This window comes from Schistocerca gregaria, chromosome 2 (assembly GCF_023897955.1).
Source record: "Schistocerca gregaria isolate iqSchGreg1 chromosome 2, iqSchGreg1.2, whole genome shotgun sequence".
Lineage (NCBI taxonomy): Eukaryota > Metazoa > Arthropoda > Insecta > Orthoptera > Acrididae > Schistocerca > Schistocerca gregaria.
The window spans coordinates 534,448,545-534,474,853 of record NC_064921.1 but is presented as its reverse complement, the minus strand read 5'-3'; the positions used below and the strand labels follow the sequence as shown (position 1 = coordinate 534,474,853).

Here is a 26,309-nt window from a genome sequence, read left to right as displayed (position 1 = left end):
CACTCTCTTTGGTTTATATAAATACAAGCTTCTGACTTTTGGGATCTCTTCCACTCTGGCAGACTTCCAGAGATATCTGGGGACAGTTAACCATGTTTGGACTCACCTGCACTAAATATTTCGATGATGTAACTGTCATGGGCACTATGCCTCAAGACAATCTGCCTTTCCACCTTATTGACTATGTTATGTGGTGATAGGATAAAATGCCACTTAGAAAAATGACAGTTTTTCCAGGACCAAGTGGAATACCTCAAGCACTTGCTCAAAAAAGTAGAGATCCAGCCCACTGATCGCATCACAGCTGCAGGCTTTTTTTTTTTTTTTTTTTTTTTTTTTTTTTGGGGGGGGGGGGGGGGAAGGTGAATTCATAGTTCATCCCACAGGTGGCCCATATCATGCATCCACTAAACCAGATGTGAAAGAAAGGCATTCAGTGAAGTTGGACAACTGTTTTTCACACAGTTGAAGTGTATGCTGCGGTCAGCCAGTCAGCGTGCTGCTTATGTTCATTGGTTCTGGCTACAGGTACCTATCCATAAGGCAGTGGTGCAGTGCTGGCAATGAGGAGCAATGATGGTAGTCAGCATCCAGTCGCCTGTGCGTCAAAGGTGCTGACACCTTCTCAAAAGTAAGAGTTGCAGATAGAAGAGGATGCTTTAGCAATTGTCTTCGCCGTTAAGAAGGTCCATGTTCATCTATTGATGACTAACTTCACTTTGATGCAGACACTCTGTCTCACCAAACTATGGGGCCAGACCCAGCCTTTGCCCAGAAGTATATTACATGGTGAATAGCTCTTGGTTTCAAGCCAGGTGGTGCTGTTAAAATATTGTGACATGTTAAGAAGTGTCATACTTATTATTTTCTGACAAAATCTTATGTTTCCATGTAGATGTGCAATGGAGCCAACCTTTGAAAAGGTTTTCTTGTATGGCTGCATGAAATGATGCTAACACACAGTGACATACTCATAGACCAAGTCATGTGCTATGTTTTCCATGGGTGGGTCCTCAAAGGATACCAATCCAGGGTTTCAAGCCTGTTCCCACTTGTGCCACAGTCCGTTGGTCATCAATGATGACTTTTTGATAGAGAGACAGATATTAACCATGTTGACATCCTGACTGCCCAACGGCCTCTAGTTTTACAATTCCTCCATTGTGGCCACTGGGGAACAAGCGAAAGCCCCAGCATGGTAACACACTTATTGGCCAGATTTAGACAGTGATGTGGAAGCTAAGATGTACAGCTGTTAGCTTGTGCCTGGCATCAGGCCACACCACCCCAGTCTTTTGGCTCCTGGCCTGCCCCCTGTTGCCCCTGGAACTGTATTCATTTGGACTCCTCTGGCCCATTACTAAGGTCTGTGCGGCTAATAGCCATGAATGCTTATTCTAAATATTCATACATGAGCAGCACGCGGCATCCACCACAGTTGACGCCACAGTTAATGTGCTCGTCCAGATTCTAGCGATAGAATGGCTTCCCTGAACCCCACAGTCGGACAATGGATCCAAATACATGGTGACAGCTTTCAAACAGTTCTGCTCCTCAGACAGCATAAAACACATCTTTAGTCTGCCATTTCACCCATCCTCCATGAACTCATCAGCAGCCACTAGGCAGCGTGGCTACATCTGTGAGCACTTGAATTGCTGTGATGCAGTGTTGGTCTCGCTTTACTGCAGGTCCATGCCCCTCTTGCCAACTGATTAGCACTCATGGCAGTACTGTATGTGGCTCTGCATTCAGTTGCGTATTCGTAAGCTCTTATATCATTCTCCTTACAGCTGGTCTTGGTCTCAGATTTCACTACATCTTAGGTTTCTGCACTCTGGATTACACATTTGTATTTTGTTATTCTGCCATGTTGTCTCCATTTTATTCTTTTTGTTTATCTTTTTGTTCAACTTAGTGATCCGCTATTGGCAACACCTGGCAGGTCAGTCCAGTCTCAATGAGTTCTTTAGTTGTTCCCAATTTCCTGCCGAATTTTGGTCACAGCACATGAGAAGTTGATTCAGACAGTTACTCAGATGCATGTTTTAATTTGATAAAACTGGAGTGCAGCTAATGTCCCATTATGAATGTTTCTTTTCTACATACTATTTAGAATTATCATAGGTCCAGATGATCTTCATTTTTAGGGCGGAGGTGAACTTAGGATAGTTTCGTGGGAATATTTCAGCAATCAGTATTTCAACAATCAATTTATATAGGTATAAATGCTGTTCTGTTGGTATGTGTATAAAAATTAACCAGAGGAGGTGACCAAAAACAGTATCATCAGGCTAACATTGCTTAGGCTAAATTAACTACAGCTACAAAAATTTCATTTGAGGTGGAATGTGAGTTATGGGCAAGCTAGGCACTGGTTGTCAGTGGACTTGACTGAGCATCCAATATCCCTTAATCTCATGTAACAACATATAGGTATAAAAAAACCTATTGATGTGTACTTATATATATATGTGTCAGTGATGATTCAAGTGACAATTCACTGCTATAATCTGGGCAAAGAGGTCAGACAGATTCTGAACAGACTGAGACATTGTTTTAGCTCATCTATAGCATAAACTTCTTCAGCTGTTGGCACATACATTCGTCACTAAATAAATTTGAATACAACAGTAACTGAAATGATTACGAGAGAAGCCAAATGGATATACAGTATAACAACCGTGCCTATCTCATGAGGACACAGCATTACACATATTGGAGGTTTATTTGCATTAATGATGTTTCCTTTAAAATGCTGTTCATCAAAAACACCAAGGGCTATGAACCTCAGTAACAGAGGGATGAATAACAAAACATTTACTGTTGCAGGATGCAGAAACATACTCACTACAGCTGGAGGCAGAGATTTCTGATTTAGTGAAAGAAAAAGCAGATCTTGCAGAAATGTTGTTGGACAATCAAAGAGAGAATCTTGCATGGGAGAAGAAGGTGCAGATGGCCTTAGAGACAAAACACAACATTCGAATGGAGAAGGGAACAGAGGGGGAAATTGGAGCAATGAAGAATGAGATACACAGAATGCAGGTATTGTCTTCATTTTATTTTCTTAAACATTTTACATCAGGGATCCATGTTTACCATAAAGCAGGTAACATGATTTGTTTTGTTTACCAAATGTAAATTTTTAAAGATTTATAAATGTAAAGATATAACAGGTTAAGCTATTCACACATAATGCACTATTATTTGGAACACAATAGCTGATTGAAATTATGATCACTTCACATTCATTATGGTCTCTTCCATCTGACTTACTCACCTCTACTGTCAATAAGCCTTGTAGTCCAGAATGAGGTTTTCACTCTGCAGCAGAGTGTGCGCTGATATGAAACTTACTGGCAGATTAAAACTGTGTGCCGGACCGAGACTCGAACTCAGGACCTTTGCCTTTCGTGGGGAGGTTGTTAGAGCACTTGCCCGCGAAAGGCAAAGGTCCCGAGTTTGAGTCTCGGTCCGGCACACAGTTTTAATCTGCCAGGAAGTTTCATATCAGCACACACTCCACTACAGAGTGAAAATCTCATTCTGGAAACATCCCCCAGGCTGTGGCTAAGACACGTCTCCGCAATATCCTTTCTTTCAGGAGTGCTAGTTCTGCAAGGTTCGCGGGAGAGCTTCTGTAAAGTTTGGAAGGTAGGAGGCGAGGTACTGGCAGAAGTAAAGCTGTGAGGATGGGGCATGAGTCATGCTTGGGTAGCTCAGTTGGTAGAGCACTTGCCCGCAAAAGGCAAATGTCCCGAGTTCAAGTCTCGGTCCGGCACACAGTTTTAATCTGCCAGGAAGTTTCAAAGCTTGTAGTGTTTAATTTTTAATTGCTATGAATGTATTTAGAGTAGAGTGAGCGAAATAAGATCCCCAACAGTTGCAGCATGCTTGACACGGCTGTTTCACACATATACCTCGACCAGTCATATATTGTAATGTTCTATATGTGTCAATGGCAGTGGTTCATTGATGTCATATCTATATAGATGGCTGCCGTTTCCACCAGTAGCTGTTTGTGCTTCACAGTTGAAAGCCCCCAACATCGCTACCATTTGTTCATGATGTATCTCACTGACCCTATAAACAAGGTTTTCTTGAATTTTACTCACAAAAAGAAGGAATAAGGCAAGGAACATATGAACAGCAATAGTAAAAACTCACTATTATCACCCAAAGTAACCAAGAGAAATGATGGTTAAGTTCTAAAACAGATGTAGTACTTCAATATTTTAATGCAGTATTAAATGACACATTACTTCAGTGTAGATATCACTGAAATGAACTGAATGAAGTCTAACCTACTGTCTGCAGAAAGACTTCTTAGTTCTAAGAAAATGGCAACTTTAGATGAATGTATTTATTTATTTATTTATTTTTTACTTAGAAGGGTAGTGGCACTATCTACAAAGGATTACAGTAAATTTTTTTGAAATGTTTAGAGTTGCAATTCTCTGTGACAGATAGAATGGCCACCATGTTGCATTAGCATTGTTCATGTTTAATGTTGTTACCAGGCCTGGTAGGGTATACAGTGGGTGCAGACGGTGTCAGATGTTGGGTGATCACTGTGATGGATACAGATAAGCTGCATACTCATGTGAGGCAGCTTTACCGTCACCTGACATAGTTTGAAAGGGGCTTCATTATGGACCTTTATTTGGCTGATTGGTCAAACCATGCAATATCCAGATTTTGGGGCATTTGAATGTTACAGAGGCCCGATGTTGGACTGCATGGGGATGTGAGGTTAAGCATATACATTATCCAGCTTCTGGTCAACGTGTGACCACCACATAGGAGAACTGTAGTATTGTGCACCAAGCACATCATAACCCCTTCACATCTGTGCATGCATCTGAGAACAAGTAATGGACTTCGTGCAACACTGAATGTCATCCTGCACCATTGGTTGGAGACAAGCAGCAGCCGAATTAAGGAATTACCATTCCTGTGTAGGGTCCCTTTGACACAACACAACACATACAGCTGCATTTGGAATGGTGCTGTGACCTGAAAAGATGGGCTGCTGATGAATGGCATCACATTTTGTTCAGTGATGAATTACTATTTTGTGCTATCATGGATGATCATTGTTGGGGATTATGGTGGTGACCGGGGTAGAAGTCCCATTCTTATAATGTTTTGGAAAGGCGGAGCGATGTTACTCCTGGCATCATAATGTGGAGAGCTATCAAGTATGACTTCAGGTCATGGCTAGTTGTGAGTGAGGGAAATCTGACGGTTACAAGTACGTGAACGATGTTGGCGTCATCATCTCTCATGCACCAGTATTGCAGTGCAATTTTTCAAAAAGTTTCTGCTTGTCCACACATGGCACTTGTCTCTATGAATTGTCTGTATGATGTTGAGGTATTTCCATGGCCAGCAAGATACCCATAGAGAACATGGGTGGGATCAACTTGGGTGGCAACTCCATCCCCCTGCCTGTATCCAGAATATCAAGGACTAGTTAGAACAATTGTGGGCCAGCTTCCATCAGGAGAGGTTACAACAACTCCTTTCCACCCTTCCCAATGAATTAGTGCATGCATCCAGGTCAGTAGGGTGCAACCTCATACTGATAATTGGGCTCATACCGCCAAGTTCACAGTAAATTTGACTCGATTTTTTAATCACTGAGATAACATCATATACCTCCTTAACTCATGAACTTACAGCATTAGATTAAATACTGAAACAAGCCACACCATTCCTTAATAGTCTGATGAGAATTTATGACTTTTTAGGTTGTTAATGGGGTAGTGTGAGATCAAAAAAAGAAGAATTTACTATATTATGATTAGATTTTCCCGTAACTAAATAGATGATCTTTAAAGTGAGATCTCCATGAATTTACAGAATGCAAGGGAGAGTAATGTTACATATCATATTGATAGTAAGGGTGTTAGAGATAAGGCACAGGCTTAGATTGGACAAAAATGAAGGAGCACCCATAATAAACCTTTCATTCTTCAGGAAAGTGCGTGCTGTTTTGAAACTTCTAGAGAGATTCAAACTGTGCACTGAAATGGGACTTGAATCTGAAAACTTTCCGTTAGCAGGCAGTGAGCTATCAACACATAAGTCATGAAGAGCCATCACATCTTTACTTCTGCCACGATCTCTCTCCCAGCTTCCAAATTTCACAGGAGCTTTCATGCATATGTTTCCCGGGCTAGCTCTCTTGTAAAGAGGGAAGATTAGAGTTTAATGTCCCGTCAATAATAAGGTGTTTAAAGGCAAAGCACAAACTCATATTGAGTGAGAAAGGGGAAGGAGGTTGGCTTACTCTTTCAAATTAACTTGTCAAGGCATTTACCTGAAACAATTTTGGGAAATTATGAAAAATCTGCATCTATACAGTTAGATCGTGATTTTAACCACCAGCCTCCCAAACCACTGCATTACCTCACTTGGTAGCACTCCTGACAGAAAGAATACTGCAGAGAAAATGGGTTAGCAACAGTCTAGAGTTTTGTTTCGAGACTGTCTATTGCTTTCAAAGCAAAGTATGCATTGTTTTGAAAGTTCTTGTCAAATTAAAACTGTGTGCTTGTTCAGGACTCAAACCCAAAAACTTGCCTTCTACAAGCAACGTTCTTAATGACAAGACCATCCAGGCATCACTCATATCCCATCCTCACAATCTCACCTCTGCCAGTATTTCTCTACTTCTTTCTAAACTTCACAAATGCTTTGTAAAGAAAACTGTCTTCCAGGAATACATGTCCAGTAAGGTATACAGGAGAACTTCTGAACAGTTTGGAAAGCAGGAAAGAACTGACAGAAGTGAAGCTGTATGGGCAGGTTGTGGGTCATGCTCTATTGCCTGTGAAATGCAAGATTCCAGACTTAAATCGCAGTGTGGCACCTGCAAGGAAATTCACTGTGCCATTTAAAAGGAATCACTCCATCTTTTACCTTGAACATTCTATTGAAATTATCTTAAACCTGACACTGCTTGTTTGAAACCCACTCCTCTATTATACAAACCCATTGCTTTAATCACAATGAATTATTATAAATATTACCTTTTAATTAATTATTATGACAAAGTTCCATGTACATAGCATGTTTTTCTACACTCTTCATGTTATGCTAAGGGAACATTTAGATTTCTACCTGTTTCATTCGTAGATAGATTAAGGCTAGAAAGTCTGTTTATATATATTTTTGTGAACTGTTACTTAGTTTCATTTAATTGTCTATGAGATGCTTCACTGAAATTTCATTCTCAAGATTTTTGAAGTAGGATTTTAACTGATAGTATGTATCTTTCTTAGAGCATCTGGCAGTTTACATTTTGTATCATTTCCATTTCACAGCCAAGGTATATTTTTCTGACGTTGTACCCAAAACTAAATCCTCCTCTTCCTACATTCCTTCCTCACAACTTAAGTAACTTTTCATTAGCACCTCAACCTCAGCTGAGTCTGAGATCCTTCTCCTCATGCACTTTCCTTGCCATATGAAGCTATTCTTGTAACACCTGTACTGCTGTAACTGTCTCATCTACCATATTAAAGTGACATAATGCAGTGATATTACTGGTAAGATCTACTTTGTTGTACGAAGAACCAGCAGGGAAATGGCTAGTCATAAACTGGCTGATGTGCAGTTGCTGGTGAGTTTTCTATATTGACATAAAGGCCACTAAAATGCCTCAGTGCCTTCTTCCCTCTGCAGCAATATAGATTCATCGTCTTAACAAAAGCACCTCAGAATTTCAAGGGTGTGAAACTGAACTGTGGCTAATTTTTTAAAGTCTTGCTACATGTACCAATTGTCTTTCATTATATACGTTTCTATTACGTCCTTCTTGTGTGCCTAATATATACTTAAAATTTCCTTTTTTGTCTATCTTTCAAAGTTTGGGGATTTCATATATTCCTTACTTGGCCGCCCCTGTGGCAACCATATACATCTTCCTCTTTTCTTGGTGCTGCTGCTTTATCTCATTTTCCTTCATTTCTGAATCTGTGATTTCTTTATCTCTGACCTGCTGACAGTCCATTCTGTCACTTCTAGTTTCTCAGGTTTTCCAATTCCATTTGCATGTGGCATTTCACCCTTGTGATAACCACACACATTAGCACGCCACTTCTGAGATTTAAAGAGACACATTAGCCCTGTATGGAATCCATTCATATTAACAATTAGGACCAGTGTGCAGACCAACCGCGTGACCGCTACGGTCGCAGGTTTGAATCCTGCCTCGGGCTTGGATGTGTGTGATGTCCTTAGGTTAGTTAGGTTTAAAGAGTTCTAAGTTCTAGGGGACTGATGACCTCAGAAGTCAAGTCCCATAGTGCTCAGAGCCATTTGAACCATTTGTGCAGACTAGCCTGGATGTGGTTTTTAGGAGGTTTCCCACATCTGACTAGGAAAGTAACTGAGCTGGTACCCAAATCCTGCCTCATTTACTTGATTTGCAAATACGTAGAAAACATTCAAACACTTTAAGATGGGATAACACTATATAAAGGCAGTTGTGGCACAAAAATTCCATCGTGATGGGGAGGGGGAGAGGTAGCAACAGGAAGGATACGTGTAGGGACGGGATAAAGATGATGATTTGCATGTAGCATTTCAATGCTGATTTCGCTGTCATGCTGACACATTCTGTCTCTGCATATTCTTTTCTTCTCCAACAATCTATCCCCCTTTTTTTGTAGCTGAGGGAACCTGTAAGTGAAAGCTAATCTTTAATGGCACCACCTGTTTTTGCTTCTGTTGCTGATTCATAGTAAGTAAAAAAAAAAATCTGTCCTATCTTTCATTTTAATTTCAATGTGATATATGATTAATATTTAAAACAGAGCACACACCTCAGAAAATAAATGACTGGAACAGGTGCCCCCCTCCCCCTCTCGCGCACACTTTCAAAATTAGAAACCCTCATTGAATCTCTAACTTTCAATGTTTATACATACTATAGTTTATGTAGTAAATATTTGAATAACTGAGTTGCAGCACAGTAATCTGTAGCAGTGAAATAATAATAATAATAATTGAGGTTAGTCCAGGTCTTGCGTGGTAGGTCGAATCCACTTGGAAGTTTAGCACCTGAGAAGATGTTATGCAGGTGCACATCTGTCACTTCTTCCCACTGACCTTTCCATTCTTCAAGGGGTTTGAAATCCTTAGCAACCACGTCTGCAGCACATCTCAACAGAAACTGTACCAGCCATGGCCGATACAGTGATGCTCTCTTTTAAGTGGAAGAAGCTTCCTAATCCAGCCTGTGACTGCAGAGCTCCCTACCAGACTGTTCACCACATTGTCAGTGAATGCAGGATTTGAGCCTATCACGGTGCTGAAGATTACTTCTGGCTAGCAAGTCCAGATACAGTGCACTGGATTGAAGGACTGGAAATTCAGTTGTAAAGCCAAACTTAAGTTTCTTGTGTGTCAATATGTACATATGTATATGTAATTTAATTTTATATGTCTGTATTATCCATACGCTAAATAAATTAATAAATAGTAATAGTAATAATAATAATAATAATAATTATTATTATTATTATTATTGTTATTATTATTATTATTATCATTATTACTGTCTAGAATAATTCAGTTTGCTCATTCGTGATATGCAGTTTACATCTCACACAACAGTTATTTTTATCAGGTACGGTACACACAGCTGTGTCATGCCCAAGAGAAGCTTGTACAGGATCTTGAACACTGTGTGACCCGAAGAGAAGCTATAGTAAATGGAGCAATTGCAAAAGAGAAGAGAAGTACTAGGGCTATACACAATACAAAAGTCAGTTTTCAGAAGAAGTTGGATGACTTGCGAAGTAAAATAAAACAAAAAGATTCAGTAAGTACTTTTATCCTCAGGTATAGAAGCATGTTCTTTGTACAGCTGTACACAGTTCACTTATTTGCCAAATGAAGAGGCATATAACTACTCTCTCTCTCTCTCTCTCTCTCTCTCTCTCTCTCTCTCTCTCTCTCTCTCTCTCTACCTGTGTGTGTGTGTGTGTGTGTGTGTGCGTGTGTGTGTGCATGTGTGTGTGTGTGCGCGTGTGCGTGTGCGCGCATTGCGTATGAAGAAATAAGGTAGGAGGTGAGAAATGCTGAGTACTTTCATTGCTGAGAGAAAACAGTCAGCTGACCAAAAGTTCATTGCATGAATTGTTTGTTTAGCTGTAATATTAGGAAAAGGATAGATTGCTACTCACTGTAAAGATGAGACAGTGAGTTGCAGAAAGCATAATGAAAAGACGGTTACACATTTATCTTTGGGCGAAAGCCTTCCTCAGAAAAGAAAATACACGCACATTTACATAAGAAAGCAGACATCAAGCACGCATGACCATCATCTCCGGCAGCTCAGACTGGAATGAAATTGTCACACTGAGTGGGACAGGGTAAAGATGGGGGGAGAGAAGAGTACTGTCTAGCAGTGTGTGCAGACATTAGATGGATACATAACAAGACTGCCAGATGAGGCGTGGAAGGGGGGGGGGGGGGGGGGTTGGGAGCGGGGGTGTCATGTGAGGTGTGCTTGCTTTTGTGAAGATGTGTGTGTTTTCTTTTCTGAAGAAGGCTGCGGCCGAAAACTAAATTTGTAATTAATTACTAGATTTGGATTTGAATGGTGATTAGTGTAAATCTCAGTATCTTCAAGGATATCTAGTGTTTTACTTTTTTGCTCTGAATGTAAAATACATAGACTATTTTCGATTGACTGCAAACAGGATTTCGTTCTCTCATGTGATAACCAAGGGCACTCTCTAAAACTTATCTTAAATTCTGCACCTGTCTGACCAGGTGCTGGTGGTGGTGGCATATGTCTGCTCATTTTGAATTCTTTACCCAACTGACCAATATAAAACTAACACATAACCTGCACCTTATTTTACAAACAACTGTGTTGCTGTATTTGTCTGTATCCTCAGCTCGGCTACGTTGCAAAAAAATCCTAATTTATTATTTGTTTGGAAACCATTTTTACATTAGATTTTTTAAAAGTGTTGGCAATTTTTGTGGAGCGTGAGCCTTCTTAGGAAAGAGAAACATGGGCGACTGCATTTTTAGCACTGGATGTTTGTTTCTTCATCTTTTTGAAAATTTTTGTACTTAAGTTCTGAATTGCATTTTCGGTAAAGGAATTTGCTATCCCAACCTGAACTATTGTGTCAAATTCCCTATCAGCTGTATCACTATTTAAACCCAGTTTTGTGATCCAATAAAACATTGATATAAAGTAAGCTTGTTTATGTATGGCCAGATGATGAGAGTCTGACAAAATGATTAAGTCTGTTACAGTGGGCTTATGGAAGATATCAGTATTTACATTTCAACCCATTCTCATTATTTTCAAATTCAAAAAACTGAGGGAACCACCATTTTCAAATTCTGTAGTGAATTTTTTTTTGCAAAGATCCTTATAGGCTCTAAAAATTTTGTTCCCTAAATCATTTACAAACATTTTGGACAAGATTCTTGAAAGACTGAATCCTATTGCAAGCCTACTAGTGACTGTACAAATTGGAAAGTTTTCTTTAAGAAGCTTAATCTGCAAACATAGCTTTGGCATTTTGGGATTCATCATTATCAATCGCTTTGTGCTCCATTCTGAATTTAGCAGGAAATTAGCACTATTTACATAAACTTTGATGTCATTGCAATAAAATGAAAGAGGCTGCTTTTTAACTTTTCCAGTTTCATAATCTGTGAAGAATGGCAAAATCTTCAAGATGTAGTCACTGTCAATAATTAATACAAGAAAATTACTCTTATCTGTCTTGATAACTAAAACTTTATTCTCATGCAACCTCAAATTGAGATTCTTTACATCAGAGAGTAATTTATATGATGATTGTATATTATGTTCAGAAGATGTCAAGGCACTAGTGTGCACAGGATACAGTGGCCAATGCGCAGTGACCAGTTTTTGTCCAAAGCAGCATTGGGTGAGCTCATTCGTTTGTTTGGATGGGGAGCCTGATATTCTCTGCCAGCTTTTGGCCGGTCAGCAACACACTGCAATGATGGAGTCGAGGTGCATGCCCTTTAACAACCTTTCTCAAATGATTTTACAGGAACTACTAAGTTTAAAAAAAAAAAAAAAAAAAAAAAAAAAAAAATTGTGTTACTTATAGCTTTGTGTGTCAGCTTCAAAGATTATGCACCCATCATTGCATTAAAGGTCATAGTTACTGTGAAATTTGACACTGCGCAAAATTCAAAAAATTTTACAATGAAAAATAGGGGTCGCTATGTTTTTGTATGTGGTGCATAACATACTGAAGTTTTCTTTAGACATTGGTGGAAGTCACTATCTGTCACTAATTTCAAGAAAATTAATCTGATGTAGCACACCCATTTGCAGTTGTGAGGGGCAGCAATAAAGCCAGAATGAAATATCCACAACATTCCTCATACTTCATAAATGCTTTGAGATGTCAAAATGAGTTCTTGGCATGTTATAGCACACAAACAGGAGAGTATTTTGCCATATGGCTGTTATGTAAAACTTCATTATCTATAGTGTTATTTGTCTAACTACAGACTTTTTTTTTATGAAAGAATGTAATTTTTAAGGGTCATCAATACCTGGTGAAACAAGAAATGCTGTAGATTTTGGAACAACATAAATAAAAATATTACACAGTTATTTTTGTACCAAGGATGTGCTTACTCATAAGCTATTGACCTTACTTTTCCTCAGTTCCACACTTAATAAACCGTTGTTTCAGAATTCTCTCACAGTTGCATCTGCAGATTGTGTCAGTGAAGTGACAATGAGTAAACTCCACTGTATTTTGGCAAAAGAAGCAAAAATTAACACAGCAACAAGAGAAAAGTAGGTTTTACTCAAAATTCACAACTCATGACACTTCTACGAAAGTTGCAAATGGTTAACAAGCCAGTCGAAAAAATCATTGCTATTGTTGCATTTTTAGCAGAATTCTTTTTAGACACTAACCAGAGCAGAGGTGACAGATATTTTTGTATGATCACCACGCAAGTGTGAGTGTGGAGGGTCTCCACTTAATATTTGCAAAAAATACGAGTGCAGGCTTCAGTTCAGAACAGTACTTCCACTCCTGCATGCGGCGTTACCCCCACCAATACCGCCCTCCCCATGTGTACCCTGCCAGCCGCACATCTACTGGCCACAGTATTCTGTGTGAGCTGTATGAGTTTCCACAACTGTATTAGCTTGTGCAAGTTTTGAAATTTTAGATGATCCACAACCACTTTTTACTTCAGTTATCACTTTTTTGATGACTTTGTCATTTGTTTTAAATGGAAAATTTAAGTTTAGTCCTATACTAAGAATGTTAAAGAGAATGCTGTGTCTGTCAAGTTGACCACTCTAGTGGCAAATTCATGATTATTTATGTGGTAAGCTGGAACTGTACTGTGGCTGTTGCTTGCCATGGGGATCCTATTTAGTTTCTCTCAGTGCCTATGACAGCTATTTCTAGCTGCCAGTACACACGTTTGAACACTAATTTTGAAACATTATTAAAAACAACACTCGTATCTATAAAATAGAGCAGGTATAAAATCCAGTTTGGCAATAGCAAGATATTCAACCCACATCCGTTCAATTCTGTGTACAGCTATTGAGATTTACATATGTAACCTGCAAGTCATCTTAATGGTACATGGAAGATGTCACTTTGGGTGCCATCAACGTTCCCCATATGAGGTCATATTTCTCTTATTTTAACAGTATCATCCATCAATTTGGGGGATGTAACATAGGATGTACTTTGTTGTCGGCTCTACTTGAAACAAACATTTTTGGAATTTTCATGGTGAATATCTCCATAATGAAGAAATTGCTTTCTCTTCAGTGTTTTTTTTCTATATCTCTTCTATGAATAGTACTCAAAGAGGCAGTTGCATAGAGGTATTGTAACCTTCTTGTTTTGAGGATTATATTTTTCTTAGGAATCTTGCAGGGAATTTCATTGTCTTCTGCCATTCCTACAATTAATTTTATGCAGTCATTCCATTTTACATAGATCACAAAGCATACATCTACAGTTGAATCAGTGTAAGTTGATCCCTGACAGTTGCAGTAGGCTGGGCACAGCAGTTTCGGGTGCCTACCTGAACCATTCACATAACGTGATTCTGTAAACATCTCAATGGCAATGCCTCAGTGCTGCCATACCTCTGTAGATGGGCACTGTCATCACCTTGTTGTCACCTGCAGCCATTTGCGATTAGCAGTTGAAAGCTGGTAACAGTGCTACTAACTGTCAGGTACCTTCTTATGCCGACTGAACTATAAATCATCTTGTAGACCTGGGTGTACTGCCGGTGGTCTGTGTCTTCCCAGCACAATATTTTGATGTCGTAACTCAGCAACTTCATTGTGTGCCCTGTTTCTTATGAAACACCTGATGTAGATGCTGAGTTATGACCCCCCATTCTCCTGATTCTACGAGATTATAGTGAATCACCGGGAAAGTCTACGAAATTATTTTGAACTATAGATGTTTAATGATTGATATTATTTGTAGTACTTGCTCCTCAATCAAGTAATAAAAGAATAACAACATTCTTATATTAAATTTCTCTGCTGTGGTCACACAAATGGTATCATACTCAGTTTCAAGTACTTAGTAAGTTAGCAGTGGATGATCTGTTTAGAGAGAAAGAAAATGGGGATAGTAAAACATTAGAAAACTCGATTACAAGATATGAGTACAAGTTGGTTTGACTTTGTAATTTAGTTTCATAGTATTTTACCACTGTCTTTTTCATTTCTGATAGTGACTTGCTAAGAAGAACGATCTAGTTATGATGCCATATAAGTGTGAAGGCTGAGAAATGCAATAAAAGGTGGTATGTGTAGCCTGTGCAAACAGTAAAGGTTCATTCTATTTATTGTTGGTCAGTATATTACATGTGTTTCTGTTAAAAGTCAAAGTACAATCCTTGTACCAAGTGTTGATGCACTTCATTTCTATCTGTGGTTTACTTAAACTTTCAGATGTTGCAAATTGTCTATATACAAAGGCACCATGTATGAAGTCTCACATGATTTTCAGTGTTATTCACCAGACTATTTATATGTATCATGAACAATAATAGCAAATATAACACTCCTTTGGGGCACATCCAAAACTACTTCCACATCTTATGGCTTCTCCCCATTAAGAATAATTTGCTGAGTTTTATCTTCTACAAAGTACTCAATAGAACTGCAAAGATAGTTCAATATTCCTACAGTGGAAAGTGTAGGCCTCCAAAAAGATCATAATATGTGACATTAAAATGTGTTTCATGTTTTTCCGAGAGACTAATGTAAGCAGTATAGTTCTGTAGTTATGTATTTCTGATCATCAGCCATTCTTAAAAACAGTAACTTCCTGGTAGATTAAAATTCTGTGCTGGACCAAGGTTTTAACTCAGGACCTTTGCCTTTTTCAGGCAAGTGCTCTACTGACTGTCCTCCCAAAGCATCCCTCATGCCCTCTCCTTAATTTTATTTCTACCAGTACCTCATGTATTACCTTGAAAACTTCACAGAAACTCTACTGCGAAACTTGCAAGACTGACTAAGTTGTGAAGTTACACAGGAGAGCTTTTGTGAAGTCTGGAGATAAGGTTCTGGTGGAAATGATGCGGTGAGGATGGAGTGCGAATCATGCTTGGGTAACTCATTTGGTAAGGCACTTAACCATGAAAGGCAAAGGTCTCAATTTCAAGTCTCAGTCTAGCACACATTTTTAATCTGCCAGAAATTTTCAGGATTGATTTCTGCCACATTTCCAATCACTTGGAAAACTTTGTTATTACAATAGCCTACAATTAATTGCTGCTATAAGGAGATGAAGGTTACTTGCATAATCTCTACACAACTATACAGGTATCTCATGAGATCCAGACACTTTTCCTGCATTGGTGATTTTTGTTGATTTCGTATTCCCTGATTACTTATCTTAACATATGTCATTTTGGCATTTCTGCAATGGTTGAAAGAAGTAAGTGTAGTACAATCTTCTTCAGTGAAACAAGTTGAGAAGTCATTGAGTGGTTTGACCTTCTCTTAGTCAGGTTCTGTTTTGATGTCCCTATAATCATTGAGCAACTCTACAGTTGATGCACTGAATGACTTGACCAAAACACCTTAGGATGCTTTTTAAACTGACAAGCAGAATTTTATTTTCAGATTCAGTGTACATGGCTTTCACTGTTCTCTGTGTGTTTGGCTTTTGTTTATTAACAACGCTTTGCATTTTTTTAAAGTAGCTGTTTTGCAGTACACATGGTTACTGGTGTAGATTAATTAAAAATAAAGAAACTGGTTTATTGTGCATATTTTCATTCAGTAACGAGTTACGTAACCAATTTCTGTGTAAATTCAAGTTACAGGGATAGTATTTTATGAATACGTGAGCGTGTTATAAGAGTTACACCTGGTGTTTATACAAGAACACCCTCCAGAAATCTCATCAAAAAAGTGCATATTTTGACAACTTCACCACACATATATTCATTAATCCCCTTTGTTTTACCAACATTTCTCTTCTCACAACAAACAGTAAAAGAGACCAAAAACAACTTCTATAAAAACCTCAAGGGGTTAACATTAGTACCGAAATGAGTCAGAAACATGGGTATGACATTTACCAGAGCACATTATCGTGATGTGGATAATGTTGTGGAGTTAAGGACTGAATTAAAGAAATTTCTACTGGACAACTCCTTCTACTCCACTGAAGAGTATCTTCACATAACCTCTTAAATTTAATGTTTTGGTTATGTATTACTTTCGATGATCAGGAGCTGTATGAAATATTATTCCAAATTATTCACTGAATGTGGATTCATGACGTCAACTACCATGGGTATAGATGTATTACCCAGTTGTAACATGCGAAAATTTGTGCCAGATCAGGAATCAAACCCGGATTTCCCACTTACTGCAAGCAGTCACTTCAACAATTTCAGCTATCCACGTGCACTCCCCTGCCTGATCCAAATCTCCATATGTCACCATCTAATTCCTTATATTGTAGTATTTTGCTTTAAGCTTGCAACATTACTTGAGTCCTGCTCGGGGAGAACGACACTATCACAAAGAATCAAGACCTTTTTTTATCATTGTACGTCCTGTCTCAGTTTATGATATTTACATATGTTTTGATGATCAGCAGCTGTATGAAATATTATTCCAAATTATTGCCCTGAATGCATAATACATCTGTACCCACTGCAGCTGTATAATACATCTATACCTATTGCAGCTCATCTCATGAAATTCACATTCAGTGAATTACGTGGAATAATATTTCACGCAGCTTTCTGGTTGTCAGGTCATAGGTAAGTTAAGTCGAGATGGGACACAGCATTATAAAAATGGTCTCATTTCCTTGTGGTAGTGTCAGTCTCCCGAGCACAAATCAAGTAATATTGCGAGGTTGAAGGGAGACACATAAGACTACAATATAAGGACGTGGACGGTGAAATATGGGGATTTGGATCAGCCAGGCAGTGTACACCGATAAAAAAAATTGCTAAGGCGACTGCTCGTGATAAGCACGAAATCCAAGTTCAAGTCATGATCTATCACAAATTTTCACATGTCACTTGAGGGTAATACATCTATACCCAGTTGATGACATGAAATTTGTATTCAGTGAAAAATTTGGAATAATTAATGTTTTAGGTAAAGTATAATTAGAATTAGCACTGTAATAGAGTAATGAAATGTCACTTCATTGTATAGCATGTAAATTAAATTAAATGTTCATCCTTGAAGTCTTTCCACATCCCAGAGATCACTCTGATGTAATATGATGAAACTTTCTTTGTTTATGTGAGCTATTGAACCACAGCAGATCTTTCCCATATCTCACAACTTTGCTCAGCACATACGAATCCAGTGCTGTTTTTCTGGGGGAACACTGGGGGATGCGTACCCCTAAAACTTTTTTGTCAACAAAGTAATTTTTTACAATGTTGAGAACTTGGAAGAGTGCCAAAGATTTATTTCACGGACATAAATTTTTTATTTAATTTTTCGTGTTGGTAATTGCAATACGAATGATACCAGTTCAGTTTTTGGTGGTAAAATCGATGTCATTGACTGTTTCAAGCATTTCGAAGCTGCGGCAATTGTTCTCAACAACTGAATCCCTGGCAGCCAGTTCAACCAGAATGTAGTGCCTTCGCTCACTAATAGTGGGCGATGGTAGTACTAAACGGATTGCGTACACTCAAATTGCATGCTTCATTTGAGGTGATGTAAACTGAAGTGATCGATACCACTTTCTCTTGTATGTGTGTGTGTGTTTCTCGGTATCACCTGCTTCATTTGAGCTGTAAAGTCAACTGAAGAGTCCGATACCATTTTTTTTTTAGTTTGATATGTTGATGACATCATGGCTAAAAGCGGACGGGTGGTATCCCATGCTTCAGTTATAACTGATTTTCGCTGCATTATATCCCATGTCGGAGTATCCTCAAACATTTTTTTTAGAAAAGAAGCGCTGTATGTATCTAATGTATATCCAATAATAATCTTGAATTTGATACTCCACATTTTCATCTCCTCAGATTAATGAATGGTACCTATTTCTTATCACGATAGCTAAGCACTTTTCTTAACAATATTTTAACACTACCAGTTACAGCTGCTATAAAAGCTATAAGGTTACTGATTACAACTTGTTAACTGAATCAAAAAAGTTCAAATCTACTTGTCAGCAGAAGCTTTCTATGACCAATTAGACGTGGCAGTTAAAGGTAGCTAAACGAAACCCAAAGTTTTAAATTCTGCATTTGAAAAATTTTTCACACAGGAGTGTCATACTAGCATATCATCATCTGACCATCGCACGGAATCCCTGGCATATAGATACAAATGAAAGAGTTGAAAATTAATAAGTCGGCAGGTCTGGATGGAATCCCAGTTTCATTTTACAAAGAGTACACTACGCCATTGGCCCCTTACTAAGCTTGCATATATCTCAGCTCAACTAGTGCAAAGTCATAAGCAACAGGGAAAAAGCACAGGTGACTCATGTGTATAAGAAGAGTAAAAGAGTGTACCCACAAAATTACAGACCAATATCCTTAACATCAGTTTACTGCAGAATTCTAGAACATTTCTGTGTTTGAATATTGTAAATTTCCTTGAGACTGTAAAGCTTATGTCCACAAATGAGCACGATTTTAGAAGGCATCACTCATGTGAAACTCAGCTTGCCCTTTTCTCATATGATACACTGCAAGCTATGGATGAAGAACAGCAAGCAGATTCCATTTTTCTGGATTTCCAAAAAGAATTTTACACACTGGGTATCCCACTGCAGACTGTCAATGAAGGTACAAGCATACGGGACGGGATAGGTTCCCAGATATGTGAGTGGCTCAAAGAAATCTTAAGTAATAGAACCCAGTGCATTGTCCTCAACAGCAAGTGTTCATCAAGGGTATTGTCAGGAGTGCCCCAGGGAAGTGTGATAGTACCATTATTGTTTTCTACATAAATAAATAATCTGGCAGACAGGGTTGGCAGCAATCTGTGACTGTTTGCTGATGATGATGCGATGTACGGGAAGGTGTTGAAGATGAGTGACTGTATGGTACAACATTACTTAGACAAAACTTCTAGTTGGTGTGATGAATGACAGCTGGCTCTAAATGTAAAAAAAAAGTATGTTAATGTGGATGAGTAGGAAAAGCTAACCCGTAACGTTCGGTACAGTATTAGAAATGGAATGAGCATGTGAGGTTTGTGATAGGGTAGGGGAATAGTCGACTTTGTTTCATTGGGAGAATTTAAAAAAAAAGAGTGGTTCATCTGTAAAGAGGACTGCTGCGACATATTCTCAAGTATTGCTTGAGAGTTTGGGATCTACCCCAAGTCAGATTAAAGGAAGACACTGAAGCAATTGAGAGGTGGACTGCTGTATTTGTTACCAGTAGGTTCATTTGAGTAATACTACTAAGAAAATTTAGAGAGTATTTGAAGCTGCATGAAGAATGATCCTACTGCTACCAGCGTAAATTTTATGTAAGGACCACAAAGATAAGACATGAGAAATTAGGGCTCATATGGAGGTATATGGACAGTCATTTTTCCCTTGCTCTAAGAGTGGAGTGGGGAAATAAATGACTAGTAGTGGTACTGGGTACCATCTGCCATGCTCTATAGCTCTTTGACACAGGTGATGTATCAAGACATCTGATTATCATGTTTGATCCCCTTTTAATGCTTCCCTAAACCCAAATTATTTCACATTTAGAATTGGTTAATAATCTCACTGAATATTATAGAGATATTTATGATAAGAAATAAGCCTCCAGCAAGACAGCTGGCCTACCCTGACAACATATGTTCAAATGTGAATTTAACAGTATCATGAAAAGGAAAGTTGCTACTCACCATATAGCGGAGATGTTGAGTCGCAGATAGGCACAACATAAAGACTATCACAAATAAGCTTACACACACACACACACACACACACACACACACACACACACACACACACACACACACACACACACACACACACACTCCTGCAGTCCCTGGCGACAGCAGCAGCTCTGCATGATGGGAGTGGTGGCTAGGTGGGGGGGAGGGATAGTAGGGAAGGGGGGGGGGATAGTAGGGTAGGGTTGGGAGGGCAGTGGAGTGCTACTGAGGAGCGCGCAAGAACGAGATGGAGAGAGGTTAGGATAGCTAGGTACAGTCAGGAGCTTAGACGGACGGCAGGGGAGAGGTGGAGGGTGGGGGCAGGGGGTGGGTGGGGGGTAGTGGAAAAGGAGAAAAGTAAAAAGACTGTGTGTGTTGGTGGAATGAGGGCTGTGTAGTGCTGGAATGGAAACAGGGAAGGGGCTGGATGGCTGAGTATAATGACTACCAGAGGTTTTGAGGTCAGGAGGGTTACAAGAGCATATGATATATTGCAGGGAGAGTTCCCACCTGCACATTTCAGAAAAGCTGGTGTTGGTGGGAAGGCCATTGAAATGAAGGCCATTGTAATGAAGGATGTCGTGTTGGGCAGTTTGCTCAGCATCAGGGTAGCCCACTTGTATCTTGGCCACAGTTTGTCGGTGGCCATTCAATGCGAACAGACAGCTCGTTGCTTTTCATGCCCACATAGAATGCAGCACAGTGGTTGCAGCTTAGCTTGTAGATCATGTGACTGGTTTCACAGGTAGCACTGTCTTTGATGGGTTAGAAAGACTGGAGTAGGTGGTGGTGGGATGATGTCCCCCATATCTACCCTGCTATCCCTCCCCTTCCCCTTCCCAGCCTACTCCTTACCCCCACCCAGTTGCCACTCCCATCATGCACTGCTGCTGCTGCTGACAGTATGGCTTCAACTGCCAGAAACTGCAGTTGTGTGTGTGTGTGTGTGTGTGTGTGTGTGTGTGTGTGTGTGGGTGGTCTATTTTTGACAAAGGCCTCATTGGCCAAAAGCTTATTTGTGAGTCTTTTTGTTGTGCCTCACGGCATCTCAGCATCTCTGCTATACAGTGAGTACCAAGTTTCCTTTTCATAATGTTGTTACATTCCATTCTGAATTTTCCAAATGTGAATTTAGGTTTTTTCTGTAGCCAATCACTTCAGGAAAATGATGTTTTAAGCTTCTTTCTATTTTTGGTATCCTCCTCTTGATTTCTTATATTCCAGGTTACCATTATTCTCTCTCACAGCCTATTAATATCGGTTTAGATTTTGCCTTCATCATATAAATGGCTGCAAAATTCCTGGCTGGTAATAAGCCTTTCCAGTGTCTGCAAAGTATCATGCTATCACTGCTCTCTCTGACGAACATAATCAGTTTGTGTGAATGGAACAAAATAAAAGGGAACATTTGCAGAGAAGGAGACTGCCATTGTTATAAATCCTGTGGCATGGGATGTAGGCCATACACCTAACAGCCAACTTCCTGTGCAAGATACAGTAGTGACCAACCACAGCATTGTTGTGGTATCACACATGGTATGTTAACTGTCCTGTCTACTGGAACTATGTACTGTGAACCTAACTCTTCAATAACTTCAAAAAGAGCCACTCATCAGAAAGGCTCTGTTATGTCTGTTAATGTGTTTACACTGTACCAAACAATGTTCATGCCTGTATGCAGTCATTACAGTTCTACCATCACTCAGTGTATTAATTTATTGTTATATCAACATGGTGGATAGTGTAATCATTTTAAAGTGTGTCTATTTACTCACAGTCAAATGCCAGATTCTTGTTAAAAAGAATTTGGGCATTGTCATTTGCAGATAGGTTGCTTCAGTTGGTTTTAGCTTTTCAAGGTGATTGGACAATGTAAATCCTAACTCTGGCATCATTTTCTGTCGAGATAATTTCTCCTAAATTTTCTCATTCATCATATATTTTGTTAAGCATATTGGGAAATTTTTTGAATGGTGTTAGGCCAAACTGTTTTCAGTGCTACTTGCCTTCAAGTTTGCCTCATAAATTGCAAGTGCATCAAGAGATCTGATTGTTAATATTATCCAGTAATTGAAACATTTATTGAGTTGTCCAAAAGTCACTGTATATGATACAGTTATCAAAAGTTTCCTTTAGAATTGTGCTTGGGAATTCCAAATTGATAAGCACATTAACTAAATGGCAATGCTTCTTCTCTAGAGTCTTGCATTCACTGTTCCTATCAGGAAACACGACATGCTGAACGTACTGTCATAGAAAGAAAGAAACGACATGAGGATGTTCTCCAAAGGCTGACAGAGAAGCAAGCACAATTAAAGCAGTTGGAGGAGGTGACCCAGCAAATTGACAAACAGCTGCAGGATGGTCAACTACAAAAGCATCAGGTAAACTTATTTAACTAGTATTGTAATAGAGATGAAACAGTTAGCATCTAACCTAGAATTTTAAATTAGACAAAGTGGTTCTAAAGATTCATCCAGTTTCAAAGACTATATCTTCTTCATAAATGAAGCTAGAAATTTTGGGTAAATTTTTAATTATGCATATGGCTACAAACTTTATATTTTCATTTACAAAGGCATATCTTTTACATGCATGCATGTACAACCTTTGGGTACTTTTTACAATTTTGTTTAGGATCAAAGTGTTCATGTACCTTTCATAAATATTCAATGTGTCCCCCCCTCCCCCCAAATAGACTTACACCCATCCAGATGATAGACTCATTGCATACATTTGCAAGTGTGAAGCATGTCTCGAATTACTCCTGATTGGTTGATTGGTTTGGGGGAAGGAATTAAATAGCGAGGTCCCATCGGATAAGGAAGGATGGGGAAGGAAGTCAGCTGTGCCTTTTGAAAGGAACCATCATGGCATTTACCTGAAGCGATTTAGGAAAATCATGGGATGGAGTGTTTCAAACACACACACACACACACACACACACACACACACCTCAAAATCATATAACATTAGATCAAGTGACCTTGGAGGAGACTGTTGCAGTGTAAGATCCATAAGTCCCTTATGGCCAATACATCGTTTAAGTAGCTCATTGTTAATAAATGTTCTTACATGCAGGTGGCTGTATGGTGGTGCTTTAAAATTTTCAGCATGTTCTCAGAAATGTGTAACGAACAAGCTTGTGAGATAGCTGCACCCTGGGGACCCCTAATGGCAACCACATGAACAGACAATTGTGTCAAGGTAAATTTTAATTTCTATGTATAAGGTATAATTTACCCCACTTCTTGTTCGTGTAGGAGATATTCGCCTGGGGAATTCAAGTAAATCATTTTGAAACACCCTGTATTTATTGCATCTCAATAAAAGCTAACAGTGTAAAATTACTTGTAACAGCAGTACAGACCTTATAACTACGGAACAATTGCTGCTGTGTAGTGTTATTTTCTCCCTTTACGTATTGTATATACTTCCCTAACTCATACAGAGCACCAAGTTACGAGAGACGTCATACTGTAACGATACATTCAGTTACACCGACAGGTATACACATTCCTTGTTTATTTTATTTGTTTTTATTATATGTATTGCAATGTAGACAAAGCTGTTTTGGGTACATTTTTTACTTCTATGCTTAAGTGGTCACTGACCTGTACTATAGCAACTTATTTCATTCTACAGAATCTGGAATTGTTGGTGCGACGGCAGAGGAAGGCCAAAATGTTTGGTGATGTCAAGGCTGGTAAACATCGCCTACTATATCGCACAGAACATGCTTTGGATGCAGAGACACAAAGGCAAAAATCTATAAATACAGATCTCATATCTGTTGTTGAATCACTGCTATCAGACTTTCCTGCTCTTCATTATGATCTCACCAAAGTACTTAATACACTTAGGTTACAGTCCTAAAACTTGTGCTGCAAGATCAAGCTTTATGAACTTTTTTATAGGAAAGAACAGCATCACATTACATTAGGGCCATTAACTGCTAGTGATTAAAAGTATTAGCAAAAAACTTTATTTAGCTTTAAAAAATAATCAAATGTTTTCAGTTCTAAAAGATTCACACCATAATGAATGCCCAACTTTGCTTCAGATCTTCCACTTTACGACAAAATACTTCCTCTTCCCTGAAACAGGCAAGTCATGTAAAACTATTAACAAGGCTGCATTAGTATCATAGTGTATAATAGATACAAAACAATAAAATACGAGGATTGTTTCAAGCTTTATTGGAATACATGAGTAAATTCACAGTGAATCACTTTAACATCATATACAAAGGCCACTTAAGACATTATAGATTTTCTACTCACCAACACGAAGAAGTGTAATGTTATTGAGCAATATATGAGTGCCCAAAGTTAAAACTTCACTTAAATTTGTACATCTTTGTTGATTCACATAGAAACCACCTGCTGATATAATTCTTGCAGCATCATCTATGAAATAAAATTTAAAAACATTTCCTTTACCAAAATAAAACAGCTCATGTTACAAAACAATTGTTATTAGCTTTCTCTGTTAAAATACAATGTTGATTTAGGGCTGTAAATGATTAAGAACAGATCTTACATTAACAGTATGAAGTTTTTTTGTTGCCTTCACTATTAAGTTACCCTAACAATAATAACAGTGAAACACATTATGCCTGCTAACTATCTTAATTTACTCCTTAAGCTTAAAAAAGTACGATGATATTCTGGAAAAATTCATAATTATCTGCTGAAGTGGTGACATAAAACCACAGTAGTAATAGACAACTGTTATATACAGTTCATGAAGTATCTTTTCACTATTAATTACACCAATTATATACAAAAAAAGGTTCCATTATCTTAAATCTTGTAAAAACAAAGTAGAAACTTTGGAATGAAAAATGAACTGCAAATTAAGTGAAAATAAGAACCATATTTTCTTATAGCTCAAAATTTCATTACTTTGTGCATTAATTTTTAACATGAGTGTTTCAGTACCCCTTTATCACAGTTGACAGTAGTATTTCTCCTGCTGGTTGTGAATTACTTCCTTTCTCTCTTCTCCACTTGTTCAAATATCATGACTGACTTGTTGTTGAGACTTTTCTTTCTTTTCCTATTTTTTATCAATAGTTGTATATTATTACCAATAATCATCACTACTCATCTCATATTAAGGTCGATTTAATATGTCCTTAACAGACTGATTATTATTAGAGCATATGCAAGATTGAAGTATGGTGAAGCAGCAGGAGGGTATGAGGTGCCCACAGAAATAATAAAAGCATTAGGACCATTAATGTTACAATGGCCATATAGAGTATTTAGAATGAAGTGGAACAGGAAAGAAATCTCAGAAGAGAGCCAGAGAGTCAATTTTCCCCATATTTAAGAAAGGCAATGAGAAGGAATATAATAACTACAAAGATCACTCTTAATGTGCATGTAGCTTAGATCTTAATGAGATTGTTAGAAGAAAGAACGAAATGAAACTAGAAGGAAAAAGAGTATATTTTGAAGACAGACAGATCAATGTTTGACCTAATCTTACATTAAGACATTTGGTGGATAAAAGATGGGAACTGGAAAGGACAAGACAATGACATTTATTGATATTGAGAAAGCCAATGAGAGCATGTCTCAACATTCAGGTTGCGAAACATAAATGATGAACAACTTAGTAAAGTAGATGTGCAAATGATAAAAGCTACAAAATTGTGCTAGAGATTGAAGACTGGTATAGGAGAAACAAAACTGTTCCCAGTTGAAACCATTCTACAGTGTGGAAGTGCGCTGTACCTCATATTATTCATCGTAGTCATGGACAAAACTCAACAGAATATTAAACAGAAATCAGGAAGAGATGCAGCAAAAGCCATGTTGTTTGCAGATGTCATAGTAATACAGGGTAATAACAAATTACAAGTATGTGTATGGAACCA

The 26,309-nt window shown here is 38.4% G+C and overlaps 2 protein-coding genes across 3 annotated transcripts in view; one reads left to right on the top strand and one right to left on the bottom strand.

The window, feature by feature from the left end:
* LOC126330571 (coiled-coil domain-containing protein 40) overlaps positions 1-25,320 on the top strand; it is a 356,717-nt gene extending 331,397 nt beyond the window's left edge. For both annotated transcript variants that reach the window (XM_049996367.1, XM_049996369.1), the window contains 4 exons: positions 2,833-3,048; positions 9,644-9,838; positions 22,648-22,806; positions 24,068-25,320. In XM_049996367.1, coding sequence (XP_049852324.1) covers positions 2,833-3,048; positions 9,644-9,838; positions 22,648-22,806; positions 24,068-24,298 — 801 coding nt within the window. In that variant the 3' untranslated portion in view covers positions 24,299-25,320. The remainder of the gene's footprint in view (positions 1-2,832; positions 3,049-9,643; positions 9,839-22,647; positions 22,807-24,067) is intronic.
* LOC126330611 (tyrosine--tRNA ligase, mitochondrial) overlaps positions 24,385-26,309 on the bottom strand; it is a 117,777-nt gene continuing 115,852 nt past the window's right edge. Inside the window, exons 8-9 of the mRNA XM_049996377.1 lie at positions 24,706-24,831; positions 24,385-24,519 (exon numbers count right to left, since the gene is read on the bottom strand). Coding sequence (XP_049852334.1) covers positions 24,482-24,519; positions 24,706-24,831 — 164 coding nt within the window. The 3' untranslated portion in view covers positions 24,385-24,481. The remainder of the gene's footprint in view (positions 24,520-24,705; positions 24,832-26,309) is intronic.